At 40.7% G+C, this 16188-nt stretch overlaps 1 protein-coding gene across 17 annotated transcripts in view; it reads right to left on the reverse strand.

Moving 5' to 3' along the window:
- arhgap15 (Rho GTPase activating protein 15) overlaps positions 1 to 16188 on the reverse strand; it is an 826317-nt gene that overhangs the window by 42824 nt on the left and 767305 nt on the right. Inside the window, exon 19 of one of the 17 annotated variants that reach the window (XM_069935044.1) lies at positions 1922 to 1994. The exons of the other annotated variants lie outside the window; for them this stretch is intronic. Within the exon in view, the coding sequence (XP_069791145.1) occupies positions 1949 to 1994 (46 nt within the window). The 3' untranslated portion in view covers positions 1922 to 1948. Of the gene's footprint in view, positions 1 to 1921; positions 1995 to 16188 lie in introns of those variants that run through there. 17 annotated transcript variants of the gene reach the window in all.

The raw sequence follows: 16188 nt of genomic DNA on the forward strand, positions 1-16188 counted from the left end.
GATTGAGTTTTTTGAAGATGTAACCAAGAAAGTTACAAGGGAGAGCTGTCGATTTTGTAAATATAGATTTCAGCGAAGTATATAAAAAGGTTCCTCTTTTACTATTTTCTTCTTTCCTCTTTTTTATATATTATTAGAGTTTTTTTTAAAAAGTTTATACTATTTAGAATATGAATTATGGATATGATTTACAATCTATGTTAGTGATATACAGAATACTTTATTTAGTTTATGTAACTATCCATATTATCTTATTGAATTATACCCTTTTTGTTTGTAAAAGTTCTTTATTAAAATCACTAAACATATTTCTTAAAAAAATGTTCCACATGGTAGACCGATCTGGAAAGTTAGATCACATGGGATTTGATGGCCGAATGGATGCCACTAAATCATCTGGTATTGTGGATTAGTGAAGACAGTTGCTAAAAATGAAATAGGATCTCAATTGATATGGGCATCTGGGCAGAGAAATGGTTGATGGAATTTAAGACAGTGAAATGTGAGGTGTTGCATTTTGGGAAATCAGACATGCATAGGACCCACACAGTGAATGAAAGGGATCTGGGGTGTTATAGAGCAGAGGAATATAAGACTACATATTGTATACATAGGACCTAGAAAATGGAATAGGGTGCTCAAAAATGCTTTTGGCATATTCGACATCAGTCAGAAAACAGAGGAGGCCATGTTGCAGTTGTATAAGATCTTGGTGAGGCCACATCTGATATATTGTCTTCAGTTTTGGTCACTGTGCTACAGGAAATATGTTCTCAAGCTCAAGAGGGCCTAAGTAAAATTTATGGGGATGTTGCCAGAACTGAGGAGGTTGAGCTATCGCAACAGGTTGAAAAGGTTAGGGCATTATTCCTTGGAGTGCAGGAGAATGAAGGCAGATGCCATAAAGGTGTATAAATCTGAGATGAATAGATAAGAAAAATTCACAAGAGTTATTGACAAAAGAAGGAGATTCATTAATGGGGGGGGGGGGAGGTTTATAGGAACCTGAAGGGTAACATTTTTTTTACACAGAGGATAGTGAATGTTTGAAACAAGTTGCCAGAGCAGGTAGTTGAGGCAGGTACAATTGCAATGTTTAAGAAACACTTGGATGAACACATGGATAGGATAGATTTAGAGGGACATGGGCTAAGCACAGGCAGCGGGACTCACGTCATGTGGGACATTTTGGTTGTCATGGGCAAGTTGAGCTGCAGCGTCTGTTTCCATGCTGTTATGACTGTGATTCCATGTTTATGACTCCATGTTTCCGGTAGTGGGAGAGCCTAGGATCAGAGGAAGAAGCCTCAGGCTGTCCCTTTTGAGCAGAGATGAGAAGAAATTTTTTTTTTCAGATTAAGGTTGATGAATCTATGGAATTTGTTGTAATAGATGGCTGTCGAAGCCATCATTGGGCATATTTATATTTGGGCATATTTAAGTTTATTGATTAGTAAGGGTGTCAAAGATTATGGGAAGAAGGCTGGAGAATGGGGTTGAGAGGAAAACATATTAACCATGATTTGAATTGGGGAGTAAAATATATGGGCCAAATGGCCTTAATGTGCTCTGATGTCCTATGTTCCTTCTGTTTTACACAAGTCTTCTGTATGGTTTTCAATTCCATTTGGGATGCTATTTCTCTATTTTAATGGGTCACATACTCGGAATTCCCAAGAGTCAGTTGGATATTGCATTTCTTCCATGGAGATGTTGAACACATTCTTGAATCTTTTCTTCTTTCCCTCTGGTAATCTCTTTCCATGAAGAGCTTAGAATGGAGACCCTGTTTTAGGAGTCTGGTGCAGTGAATGCAAATGATGTAGCTGACAGAACATAAGGCATGAGTTTCAGTGCAAGGGATGTTTGCCTAAGGGAAGTTACTGTTGCCGGTCCACTTATCTTACCAGTGAATTTGGAGAATTCTGTGGAAGCACTATTAGTGGTTTCAAAGAAGTGCCTTGAGGCATCTGTGATAGGAAGTCCAGGTCTCACTAGCACATAAAAGAGTAAGGATCATTGCTGTTGAATGTCTCTGTACTAACATGAGGTTGTAGACTCAAAATATTAACTTACCCCTTTTGGCATCAGCATGGTCTTTGTCAATTGAGAAAGGTGTGTCTCTGAAGATTAAGACTTCTAATTTATTATCTACCAGTCCTGTATGTTCATCAAAGTTTCTATGTAATCTTAAATGATTGTTTATTTATTCTTATTGCGGAGTATAAAGTTTGAATCAAGGAAGAATACATAATTAATTGACTACACTTTATTTTGTTGCTGTATTGATAGGTTGATTTTTTTTTCCCTGCCACATATAAATGCTTCATCTTTTTCTGATATATATTTTTCACCCTTCAATTTCATTCAGGACATAGAAGTTGCAATTGTGGTGATACACCACTAGCCTACTGCAGGGGGAAACCTGTGCACCTGCAGAAGAGCACTGGAGGTCAAGGCAACACCTGGCCAGCTGTCAATCAGCCGACCTGATTGGACCAAGCCCCACCCGGTCAGCTGCCTCCAGGATATAATCTAGATCCGGACCCTCGAGGTCAGTCTCAGTGCCAGCACAGCCTGTCTCACATCCAGGTCTGTGGATGTTTATGTGGAATAAAGCCTGTTGAACAGACTTTGTTTTGTGTCTGCTTTTCTACTCGATAGCGCATCATGCTAGCTACTGACTGTAAAACTGATCTCTGTCTCCCTCTTTTCTCTCTCTCTCTCTCTCTCTCTCTCTCTCTTTGAGAGAAGGCCTGTTTGACTCTCTCTGCTTGCAAAACCACATGATCCTCCTAGATTTCCTGGAACCAACACACCAATGGCATCGTGAAGAAAGCCTCTACTTTCTCAGGAGTTTGCGGAGGAGCTAGTGGAGTTGTTCAAGTGAACCGGTATGGACTTGAAGGGCCGACATGGCCTGTTTCCGTGCTGTAAACGGTTATATGGTTATATACATATACTCAATTGAATTTGCGAACAGAGAATTGATTATTTTCTCATATTCTACTAATTTTCAAACATCCTTCATTAGTAATGTGGTAAATTATAAAATAATGGTCCACCAATATTATACCATCATTAGCATCTTCTCTCAGATTCCAACACTGGCAACCTTTGTCTTCTTATCAGACACTCCACCCTGCATGACTATCTACGTCTGTCTGATCCCTTTGTTCTTCTTGCCTCTCTCTCCCTTTCTCTGGCATCTGCCACTATCCATCATTCCACATCTTCCTGGTTGACCTATCCCATATGGGGGCCCTTCCTCATTTCATGTAGCTGGTCCTCTTGTGTCAGTCCTGATGATATTTTGGATCGAAATATTGACCTTTTTTCTTCTTTCACTGATGCTTCTTGAATCTTTGAGTTTCTCCAGCATATTGTGTTTTGCTTCAGATTCCAGTATCTGCAGTCTTCTGTGAGTATCCAGTTCTGCTTTTTGCCAAGATCAAGTCGAGGTTTGTAAAACATTGCATAACCAACATAACAACAGCAAAGTTTACAGTCATGAACTTAAGCCAAAAATGAACAAACAATGAAACTAGCTGCCTATGTCCCATCTGTACTTTATTTTAAACACGTTCAAAAATTACATTTGTGGTCAATATCTTTTAACTTTGAGTGCTGTTCATATCAGCACACGATTTTATGCTCATTTATATAAAATAATGTGTACTGATAATATCAAAATCAGAACATTTTAAGCATGTGCTCTATTCAAATGTTTTCCTGTCAGTCTTACTTCATTTTGTGTTTTTATTTTTGTCCCTTCATTAGCATATGCAAAAGTGTGAATGCATTGAAAATGCAATGGAACCCTTCTTTATGTATTCATTTGCATTCATTTGCTTTTGAATTAATCACACCTTTTGCTTATCTTGATTATATTTGGTTTGCTTTGCCCTCTTTTTTGCATCATTCATCATTCTGTCTTCATTTTACAAAATGGTTGACAATTTCATTTAGTATTGCTGACAACATTTTACAAGCTTAGAACCTGCTGTCATCCATGAGGTGGTCTGCTGAACATGTAATGACAATATTTCACAGTTCTTGCCAGGTGGAAGTGCCAGTGTCAGTGTCTGCAAATCAATGCATCATATGTATTGCATTGTACATATGCTTACGATATAATTTGAACCTTGACGTCCTGTGTTTCCATACACTATGTTGAATTAGCTGGTCATAACTTCACATGGCATATTTGTGCTATTACTTCTGGCATCACAGACTCCTTTGGAAACTGAACTCTCTGCATGCACTGATTCTCTGCCAAAACCAGATGTGCTGTTGTCTGCTGGTAGCAGAAGGGACGGGGATATTGATGAAAAGGTAGAGAAAACCTCTGGCACAGCCTGACACTCATTGAACCCCAATAGGTCAATTTCCTACAAATATTTCCATTGGGAAATGGTTCGGTGGCACAATCAAAACTAAAGAATGAAAAATTAAGTAGCCAAAACAATCAGAAGAGATTTCAGAAAAGTTAAGTGTAGCTTCATTTTTCAGGTAGGAGTTCTATCCAGAGATGCACATGTGGTACTAATTCCACAGAGATCTGGTAGATGGAGCATTGCCAGATGTTCCTTTTGTTACAGCTCATAACCATTCCTAGAAACCTCAGGGACATCAAAATGTCTATTCTGTTTCCATCAGAATACTACTGATTTCAGAACAGATTATAGATGGGAACAGGTGCATGAAATTTTGCAAGCTAGTTTAAAATTTCAAGCAAAAATTACATACCCTGTATATTCTGTTTCGGCAATCTTAGGCATCGATTAAAAATGTATAACTCATGATGGGCCCTGTCCAATTAATTGGCAACACCCCCAGAAATATCACCATCTTTGAAGTTTTTATTTTGTAAGACTGCAAAGAACCTTTAAAATATATTCTACCAAAAGGTGTGTTTCAGATGCATTTTAAAATCTGCCTTGGAATTGCTATCAATTGTAGAGGGTCCTGATAGCTCAGTGGTTAGAGCACTGGTCTTGTAAACCAAGGGTAGCAAGCTCATCCCTCACTGGGGCCTCATTTCTGTGAGGGGGGCTGGACAAAGTGGTGACTCTTCTTCCTCCTTACAGTGGATAAAGTCAAATAATCTCATGCATATTACATTCTAAATGTAGTATACCTTTAACTCACATTCGCAACAAAGCAAGTGGTTGAATATTGTCGAACAATAAGATCCACAGACGCTGAGGTCAAGTGCAATACACAAATGTGCTGGAGAATCTCAGCAGGTCATACAACATCCATGGGAAATAAAAAGTAACTGATGTTCCTTGAAGGACCAAGGGTCATTGGTTACTTTTTACTTCCTGTGGATGCTGCAAGATTTGCTGCATTCTTCCAGTATATTTACATATTGCAGTGTCGTCCATTTCTAGGATTCATTTTTACTTTCCTTTAAATCACACATGTCAAACTCTGGCCCGCGGGCCAAATTTGGCCCGTGATATAATTATATTTGGCCCGCAAGGTCATTTCAAAAATGTACTAAAGGTGGCCCGCACTGCAGCGAGAGCCGATGCTGTTTTTTGGTAATGTCACCCCCACCATCCTCCCCCTTCATTGCACATCCTTCCCCATTGTAACATGAGAAATTGTAACACGAGAAGTCTGTCAATGTCATCAGCCGGCAAGCCAGTTGGAAGGCTCCCCGCACAACCAGTCACTTCTCCCACCTGTCAAGCGGTGCGGCGGATGGGCGAGTGCCTGTGATTTCCTGTCAGCGCGACGGGCATGGCAGGCTGTGCACGGCCCCCGGGCAGCGCGAGCCCCGCGCGACTGGCACCGGACGGCCCTTCCACAGCGCGAGCGCACTTCTCCCGGTCGCCACGGCCTTCAGCGCTTGCACACGCGCGGACCCCAGGGATGGCTGGTCGGCCCTGCACGTGAAGAGAGAGATGGTGGCTGTCCGCAAAGGCTGATTGGCAGCGCACTGGGCCTGAGTGGGTGGGTAAGCAGGGGTGTGCAGAGGGTGTAGGTGAGGAGTAATGGGCAGGGGAAGTTATGGTGGTGCGAGGGGCAGTTAGAGGGAGGGATGAGTAGAAGGAGGGGTGGATAGGGAAGAGGTAAAAGGGGAGGGGCAGGGCGAGTAGGGGAGGGGTGATTAGAGGGTGAGAGACAGGTAGAGGGAGGAACAGGTTGAGGGGAGAGGCAGTAGAGGGGCGTGTATAGGATGGGGTGGGTAGAGGCAGAGCGAGTGGAGTGAGGGGTGAGTAGAGGTTGGGTAAAGGACTGGTCAGGTAGAGGGATGGTGGGTCGAGGGTGAATAGAGGCCTAGAGCCTGAGGAGTGAGTAGGAAATGCTGAGTCCTGATGCAGGCCAAAATGGACACAGCCTGTGAATGCTGACTTCATCTCCACAGGGACCAAATAGGTTTCCCTCAGGTCAAGCAAAGGGTGAACTTGAGCTACCTACTCCTGACCTGTAACATTATCCTCCTAAAGTTATATCCTAAAGTTTAACATTACATATGTTGAAAGAAGAGAAAACATGCAGATGTTGTTGAAAATTTTCAATAAATATTTAGTTTGGCCCTCGATTTAGTCCAAGTTTTTAATTTTGGCCCTCCGTGAATTTGAGTTTGACACCCCTGCTTTAAATCATTCACTGTGGTGGATTTGGTATTTTTAAATATATATTATTAAAATTTTCTGTTTTCAATCATAAACAAACTAAACAATATTTTTAATGTATAGCAGTCCGTGAAACAAATTTTGACTATCAATAATCAAAGGTTTTTCTGAAGAAAGTTGGGGAAAATACCTACCCAATATTAGTGCTATTTTACACATGGGTCAATGATTGCAATTCAGGGTGTAAAATTTACACTGTTACACTGAAAGACTCACTAACATGTTGAAGACTCATGGCTAAGACACACTGTTCAACGTTTAAACAGATTAAAGATGACGACTCAATAATTCTCATACTAAGTTGTTAACAGCCTTAAATGAGAATTCACTGAGGATGCTGACACAAGCACAGTTATACAGATATAAAACAATTTTGTTTGGCATGAACAGTACGGTCATAAGTAATATTCAGTGTAACTTTGAACTTTAGAATGGGGTCTGAGGAAAATTTACTTCAGGGAAACTATGGCCCAAATCTGAAGCAAACTTCTCATTCTGACATTAAAATGTCAGTAATTTGATGCTTCAGGAGATGATTTTAACATCCCTTTTGCCTTGCCAAAGCAGGACATAAAACCATTTGCACTTGTGACATGAGTTTGAATCTGCTTCAATGCTGGGGAACAGGGGTGATTACTTGATTCAGAGAGGCCACGTGTCTAACTTGGCTGATCAGTGCACCATTTTGGACCCTAATGACATCTTAAGAGCCAACTGGACAGGAAGAACAAACGATGGACAAGTATACTGGTTGACTAGAAAGTGGGACACAGAAAACTAAGTGCAAAGCTTACCATTGTGAAATTTGTGTCAACTTGAGACTTGACCTTCATGGAAGGTTTAGCATCTCAATTTGATTCACCACTACATAAAAAAGGATCTGAATGGAAATTACATACGATGATCAATATGGACATGATTGGATGGAGGAACTGACTTTGTGCTGGATGACTCTGACTGAACTAACTTGTTGCCACCTATAAAACTAACCTCAACACCTCTGAAAACTGAAAAGTTGGCCACTATATTCACTGCTGGACATTTATGGAGTAGCCAACAGTGAGAATCATCTGCACGGCCACCAGTGAAATGTTAACTTCATGGCATGAAATCAAACAATTCTTCCCCCCCCCCCCACCAATCCAGTTACAGCCTTCGACTTTTACATTCTACTCCATTGAAATGATACCACAAATAGACCATCTAAGCATAATAAGTGGTGCCAAATTGTGCCCTTTAGCATCTTATGCACTCACAAGCCTCAATAATGAGATATTGCTCCCAGCTAATGCCAGCAAAAGCTGATATTTAAATGTTGTTATCATCTTTCAATTGGAATCACATGAAACAACTGGTAATTTTTGCATGTTGACTATATCACCGACTTGAGTTATGTAAACCTGAAATTTTGTTGACGTGATGAAAAATCCCTTGATTTTGGTGGATTATTACGAAGCAACAATATAGCAATGTGCCAAACCCTACCCTCATCTTGACTAAATGGTACACATGACATAACACAAAACCTTTGATGCTCTTCTGTGCTCTATCTGTGCACATTTGCTCTTTAAGTTTAGTCAGCAGAGCTTTAACTCTATCTTTAAATTGATCAGATTTAGAATACAATTATTTCACAACTCTTTCTAATCCAAAATCAAGAATTAAATGACTAGCAACACACTGGATAAATATAATTGGATATAGAACCTAACACATTAAGATATTAATAAGCAAGTTAAAAAGTCAAGAAGTTCAATATGAATCAACTTAATTTGGTCAAATTATCTTTATGGAACAAAAACAGGACTTGATGAAGATATAAAATGACTCCCTTTCTTAAACATAATATATCATCTTGTGAAAATTAATAACTACATTGTCCTCATCCACCTGCACATTTTCACCAGCTAGAAAGTCTGTGTACTTTCAACAAGAGCATTTTTTGTTACAGTAATTGAAAAGAAAGGATCTAGATATTAACATGGAAAATAAAGTTTTTCTGCATACAATATGGACAAGAATCAGTTTTAATGTGGTTATATATGGGCAATCAATTTATTAGTGCCAGTGTTTTTAGTTACAATGAGTTCCACTCATCTTTTTTTTATTTAATTAAAGTTTGCCTCAGAATCTGTCATCTGATGATCAAGTACCGCCCATTCTATTTGCTGAGGGAGTTCACCGCCATCAGCCTGTTAGCATCAGTGAGGGGCTGAGCACTGTGATGCCTTCCCGATAATTGAAGGGGACTTCAACCAGGCCAACCTGAACAAGTGTCTAATGAGCTACCACCAGCATGTTACCTGTGAGGCCAGAGGAGACAACACGCTTGACCACTGCTGCACCACCATGAAGAGCGCCTACTGCGCCATTCCACAATCGCACTTGGGCAAGTCTGATCACCTGGCCCTACTTATACTCCAGGTGCACAAGCAAAGACTGAAGTCAACAGCATCATCGGCGAAAATAGTGGAAGTATGGGCGAGTGACATGGTAGAGTGCTTGCAAGACTGTTTCAGATCTGTGGACTGCACCATATTCAAGGACTCAGACCTGAATGAATATGCAATGGCTGTCACTGATTTCATTAAGACCTGTGTGGATGAATGTGTGCCCACACTCACATACCAGGAGTTCCCCATCTGAAGCCATAGACGAATCAGAATATTTGCAACTTGCTGAGGATGAGATTGAGGGCATTTAAACCTGATGATCCAGATTTCTGCATAAAGTCCAGGTATAACCTGTGGAAGACTATGTCAGCAACAAAAAGGCAATTCCAAGGGAAACTAGAGACAAAATCAGATACTTGCCAGCTTTGGCAGAGATTTCAGGCCATTAGATCATATGAAGTGAGGACAAGCACCATAAAAGGCATGCTACCCAATGGACTGAACACCATTTATGCACACTTTGAGAAGGAGAATTCAAAGGTGCCAAGAACAATCCCTGCAGAGGCTGACAATCCTGTGATAAGCCTTCGAGGCTGACATTGGAAAATTATTCAAGAGGGTGAACCCTTGCAAGGAGTCAGGCCCTGATGGCATACCCAGCAAAGTACTGAAAATCTGTGCCAACCAACCGGTGAGTTCACGGACATTTTCAATCTCCTCCCCACTAATAATGAACACAGCTGCACCTCATGTTTAGCCAACTGCTCTACTCACTCTACACCCGTGACTGTGTGCCTAGGCACAATTCAAATGCCATCATATAGTTACAGGTGACCGTGAACTTTGCAAACAAGATGCAGCAATGTACTCTCCAGAAATAAATAAAGTTGTGACCTTGAACAACCCCAGCATCTTTTGCATTGAGACAAACAACTGTAAGTGTTTTTTTTAGGCAGTATATAATGTATTTTCATAATTGTTTTGTCAACTGCAATGCAATATGTCACTTAAGTTCAAAACTTATAATGATGGATTGTTTCATATATGGAAGATCCATAATGGAAGCTGAAAAGCTCAACCAGCATGCCTGATCATTTATGCTTCATTTATTAAGTATGATTCTAAATATTAGTTAAAAATAATTTTAAAATCTTATTGTAGTTTTCTTAAATCAATCTAACTATTGGTAATTGAAAATGAATTGAATTTTCTAATAATTTTGGAAATAACTTCTGCATATTGTATATTACCTGAATGTGCACTTGTTAGAGAAGTCTCTGATCTAAGCAAGAAAGGCATTTCAAATGCAGAGGAAAGCACCAAAGCCTTGTGAACTTTTTACAAATCAGTTAACCGGTGCGGACTCGAAAGGCCGACATGGCCTGTTTTCGCTCCATAAATGGTTATCTACAAATTTTCCAATGACACCATATTCATCAGCAGAATCAACAATGAGGAAGTGTACAGGTGGGAGATAGATCAGCTTGGTGAGTAGCTTCACAACAACAACCTTGAATGCAATGTTAGAAACACTAACAAGCTGATTATGGGCTTTAGTATTTAGAGGTGGTTTGGGAGGAATTGTTAGAGCAGCTTGCACACACACATTTTAAAGCACAGAATATTTGGAGGACTTTTGCAGAGAGCTTTTTGCAAGAGGCAACAAAGTATCAACAATTGCTTCCCTGGGAGAGCATGTGATCTTTGCAGGCAGAGGAGAACTGTTTTGATTTCAGAGAGAGAGGGTGTGAAACAGTGAGAGGAATCACAGAAATTATTTCCAGAAGGACAAAACTGGCCAACTTTGGAAGGTTGTGTGGTCAAAGAAGAAGACTTACGGTGTGAAAGGTTACCTGAAAGAAAGAGAACCCTGAAGGGGGCAAGTTTAATCAGCAAGACTGATTGAGGAGGAATCAGTTGCGGATATCCTGGAAAAGGAATCTCTCTCTGAAAACCAGCAAGAACCCTCCTGAGTGGTAACCATTTGCCTGTTAAGCACCAAAAACTGTGAACTTTGTTAATGCTAACTTCTGTGCACAGTTCAAGTATTGCCTGCAACCAGTGAGAATGGATTGTGATTCAAAGAACTTTTCTAATCTTAAATTTTTCTAATCTTAAATATTCATTACACACACCTGCACTTAGTATTAGAGGGGGGATTAAGTAGTTAGGTGAAGTAAGTAGGTTAAGTAATAAGTTAAAGTTTAATTCTGTTTTCTTGTTCAAATATAATTAAAACTACTTATGTTTAAGTAACCCTGTGTGGTAGTGCATATCTATTGCTGCTGGGTTTTGGAGTCCTCTGGACTCCATAACAGTGGGAAATCAGGAGAACACAAACCAATACTTATCAAGGGGTCAGCAGTAGAGAGGGTCAAGAACTTCAAATTCCTGGATGCCAACATCTCTGAAGATCTGTCCTTGGGCCACCATGCTGATGCAATCATGAAGAAAGCTCACCAGCAGCTGTAATTTGTGAGGTGTTTGAGGAGACTTGGTAATGCCTCCAAAAACGTTTGAAAATTTCTACAGATGTGTCATGGAGGGCCTTCTGCCTAGTTGCATCATTTATGTTATGAAGAGCCTCCAATATGCCAGCATTGGTCATTCACACTGGAATGACCAAAACCTGCAATTTTCCATATCAGTCTGCCTTTTTATGCAGCATATCAACATTCTGCAAACAAAATGGGCAGGATGTATAACTCAACAGTGACTGCCTCTAATGCCATGTATAACATGCCATATTTGACAGAATGTTAGTCCCACTTGTTTTTCCCAAAAAAATGGCTCAAATATATTCCCTTGGTTTTATATGCCAGGTTGAAATTAGGGTGATAATGATGAATAACACTGACAGTAACGCAGCTGGTCTCCACACTGGTCATTGTTGCATTGAGAAAGTGTCAGGTCTGTGAGAGACGAGCCTGGAAATACAGGTTTGCAATCAAACATTACTTTTATTAACACACAACAATTAATAGAAGATCATGGGGAAATTGTAGCGAAAGCTGAAGCACACACATGCACAATTAATTGAAAAGCATGGGAAAATTGTAGGGTGAATAAAGTATATACGTAAACAAGTTATGAAAGAGCATGAGAAAAACATACACAATCTAATAAGACATACATGTATATGTATAAAAGAGCCTCGGAAAAAATGCGCACAATTTAATAAAATATGTGCACAATTTATAAAAGAGCATGGGTAAATCTACTGCAAGTATTGATTGAAGGAAGTGGATTTCAAAATGTTTCTTTCCACTCACATACTACGTTAAGTAATTCCTTACTAATCACCGCTAGCTATTGTTGGGCACTGGTGGCAGGCTGTTGGTGGGGGAGCGGGATAGTGGGCTTTTGACTGTTCAAACTGAGGCCAAACCCACAGACCAATTGTTCACAATCTGGTAGACCTAGTGTCAATCTAGGATTAGGGTTGGGTTAGGTTTAGGGTTCAAGTTAGTTTGTCAATATTTGGGCAGCAGGATTATCACCACTCCTATGTTCACTGACCTCCTCAGAGGTTTTGTGTCAGTCTAAACTGCCACTTTTGGTTGGCCCATGCTTTTGTTACCCTGTGCCTGTTTCTCGCTCTTAGTGGGATTAGTGCCTTATTTCCTTTCTGGTACTTGTACATTTTGTTATGTCTTGGGTTAAGTTTATTGTCTACATAGTGGATGGCCTTATATTCACAGCTTAGGTTAAAGTTAGGTCTGGGATTTGGGATCTGGTTAGATGTTAGGATCAAGTTAGGGTTAAAGTTAGGGCTATAGTTGGGGTTAGGGTTAGGTGTGGGGTTTCAGGTCAGGGTTAGTGTTACTGTTGGGGTTAAGGATAGGACTCAGGTTAGGTTTAGGCTTAGTGGCCCACTGCAACAGAGAGCAGGCAGGTGACTGCTGGGATAGAAGGGGATAGCAGCCCATGGGAGAGAGCAGGCAGCGGACTGCTGGGACAGAGTGGGACAGTGGGGCACGGGAAAGAGCAGGCAGCGCTATGAAAATTATGGTACACAATATACTTAGAAAATGATGGTACACAATACACATTATGACCCGAGTATGTCCCGGAATGCCTGCAGTGCAGTTTTCACTGCAGGTGGTTTGGGAAATTTACTCAGGGCCTAGGTGAAGAAAAGACAGGACTGGAATGGAGTTCCCATTCTGGTTTTGTATTTTTTTTACACAGCACACGTTCTGGATAAAAAGGAAATAATATCTTGGAAGTAATTGGCTGTGTAAAAGGCCTAACTGTCTCATATGGAGGTGCCAATGCACAGGACAGGGAAAAAAATACTCAAAAGTTGTGAACTCAGTCAGCCTCATTTTGGGCACCAGTCATCACTCCATCAAGGACATCGACAAGAGGTGGTGTCTTAAAAAAAATGAGCCTCTGTCATTAAGGAACCCCACTACCTCGGCCATGCCCTCTTTACACTGCTACCATCAGGAAAAAGGAACAAGAGCCAGTAGACAAGCACTCAGCGGCACAAGGTCAGCTTCCTCCCCTCTTTCATCTGATTTCTGAATGGATCACAATCACTTCCTCACTTTTTCCTATTTCATTTATTTATTTTTGAAATGTAATTTATAGCAATATTTGCATTGTAATGCTGGCGCAAAACAAATAATTTTTTTTACGTCATCTGATTCTGAGAATTCCCAGCTAGGTGCCAGAGGCTGCAGACGTTTACTTTTTGACCTGCTCACCACTGTCAGAATAGGTTTCATCAAGAACACTTGGCTGCAGGCTTCATCACAGCGTTGGGATAACTATGGCCCAGTGAATTCCAGTGGTGAAATGAGGAAAAACTGAAGAGTATTTCATTTAATGTGCATTAAGAACCTTGGTAACAAAAAAAAATGTCAGTGAACAACAATGGGAAACTCTCTAATACCTGCAATCATTCCAGGCACAAAGAAAGATTGTTGGAGGTCAACAATCTCAGGCTACTTCATCCATGATTTGAAATGGGATTATGCGCTGGCGATTGAGAGAAGTTTACTTTATACTTTGTGAGGTGTTTGAGGAGATTCGGTATATCACAGAAGATTCTCGGAAAGTTCTACAAGTGTATTGTGGAGAGCATCCTGGCTGATTTCATCACTGTCTGGTACAGAGGTGCCAACATTCAGGCCAAGAAAAAAAAACTCCAGAGGGTTGCTAACTTAGCCAGCGACATCACTGGCACCAGTCTTCATCAAGGACATCTACAAGAGGCAGTGGCTTAAGAAAACAGCCTCTATCCTCCATCTAGGGCATGCCATCTTCATTCTGCTACCACAGAGAAAAAGGTACAGGACCCTAAAGTCAAGCCAAGTCGACCTTTATTTATCATTCACACCATGCTCACACAATAAAGATGAGATAGCATTTATCCAAAACCACAGTGCATATTTACATAAATATAAATTAGAATAGAAGTTAAACACATTACAATATTAAAATATTAAGATGTATACAGTTACAGTCCACAGAACCCTCTGCACAGATGTTCTGAGAGTCAGGAGTCTGATGCCTTGGGGGAAAAGGCTTTTGTCCAAACTGGACATAAGGACCTGAGTGCTGCAATACCTCTACCAGATGGTAGAAGGGAGGCCAGTTTACATGAGGGGTGTGTGGAGTCCTTCAAAATGTTTATTGCCTTTTGCCTTCATCGTGTGTTATAGGTATCTTTCATGGAAGGAAGATAGCTCCTAATGATCTGTTCTGCTGACTTCACTATCCTCTGCAAGGTCTTGCAGATGGAAGAGATACAGCTTCCAAACTAGGCGGTGATGCAATTGCACAAGATACTCTTAACACATCCTCTGTAGAATGTAGTCAGGATGGAGGGTGGGAGATGATCTTTCTTCAGCCTTCACAGGGAGTAGAGGTGTTGCTGGGCTTTTTGATGATGGAGCTTGAATTAAGGGACAAGCTGAGGTCCTCTGCCAAATGCACTCCAAGGAAATTGATACTCTTAATGACCTCAATGTTGGAGCCATCAATGTTCAGTGGATCATGGTTCCCCCCAGGCCCTCCTGTAGTTGACAACCATCTCTTGTTTTTTTTTTAATGTTCAAATACAGGTTGTTGGCTCTGCATCAGTCCGTTAGCAACTTCACCTCATCTCTGTTCGCTGACTCGACATTCTTACTGATCAGGCCGACCACAGTTTGAGCTGTGTTTAGCTGCACAGTTGTGGGTCAGCCGAGTGAACAGCAATGGACTCAGCACAGAGCCCTGGTGCGGGAGGGGGTCACCATGCTCAGTGTGATGGTCTTGGAGGTGCTGTTACTGATCCGGACTGCCTGAGGTGTCCCCGACAGGAAGTCGAGAGTCCAGTTGCAGGGTGAGGTGTTTAGACCCAGCAAGCTCAAGTTCCTTATCAGGTACTGTGGTACGATTGTGTTGAATGCTGAACTGGTCAATAAACAGCATTCAAACAACATCAGCTTCTTTCAAGATGCCATCAGATTCCTAAACAAACAACAAGCCAAAGACACTGCCTTATTTTGAGTTTTCATGCACTATTTTTATTATTGTTGTAAGATGGTTTATATGAATATTTGCATTGTGTTGCTACCGCAAGACGATGAATGTTGTGACTTGTTCACGAGAATAAATTCTGATTCTGATTTCCATTGGCAATCACTCAGCGAATGAAACACTCTATGGTTGTATCCACCATGGGCTGATTTATTTCTTCCCAAATGCACACAGCAATGCGCAGCTCCATCCGGAAATGTTACATACTTACCTTTGATACTTAGTGACATTACTATCAAGAATTCTCAACATCTGTGAGTCGCGGTGGATCTGATGCAAAGATCTGAGCAACGGTGTTGCCCTTTGTGATAAGTCACATGAATACCCAGGCTGCAAGAGTAGCTCCAAAGATGGGTATCTGGTCAGTGAGTCAAATGAACCACTGAGTTCACTTTGACTGACAGTTTTATCTGGTGGATGGACCATCTATATATGGTATATGTTTATGGATGGGTTTTCCAAATGGTTTTTGAGAACTAGAATGAAGCATACAAACTTTCTATCTGTACTTCAGGATACGTGATCATACTTCTTTGGACATTTATGAACAGAATAAATTGAACACATGATCCCATGTGGTTAAATCTCAATGATGTTTTGATGTATGGCCC

Source organism: Narcine bancroftii, chromosome 4 (genome assembly GCF_036971445.1).
Source record: "Narcine bancroftii isolate sNarBan1 chromosome 4, sNarBan1.hap1, whole genome shotgun sequence".
Lineage (NCBI taxonomy): Eukaryota > Metazoa > Chordata > Chondrichthyes > Torpediniformes > Narcinidae > Narcine > Narcine bancroftii.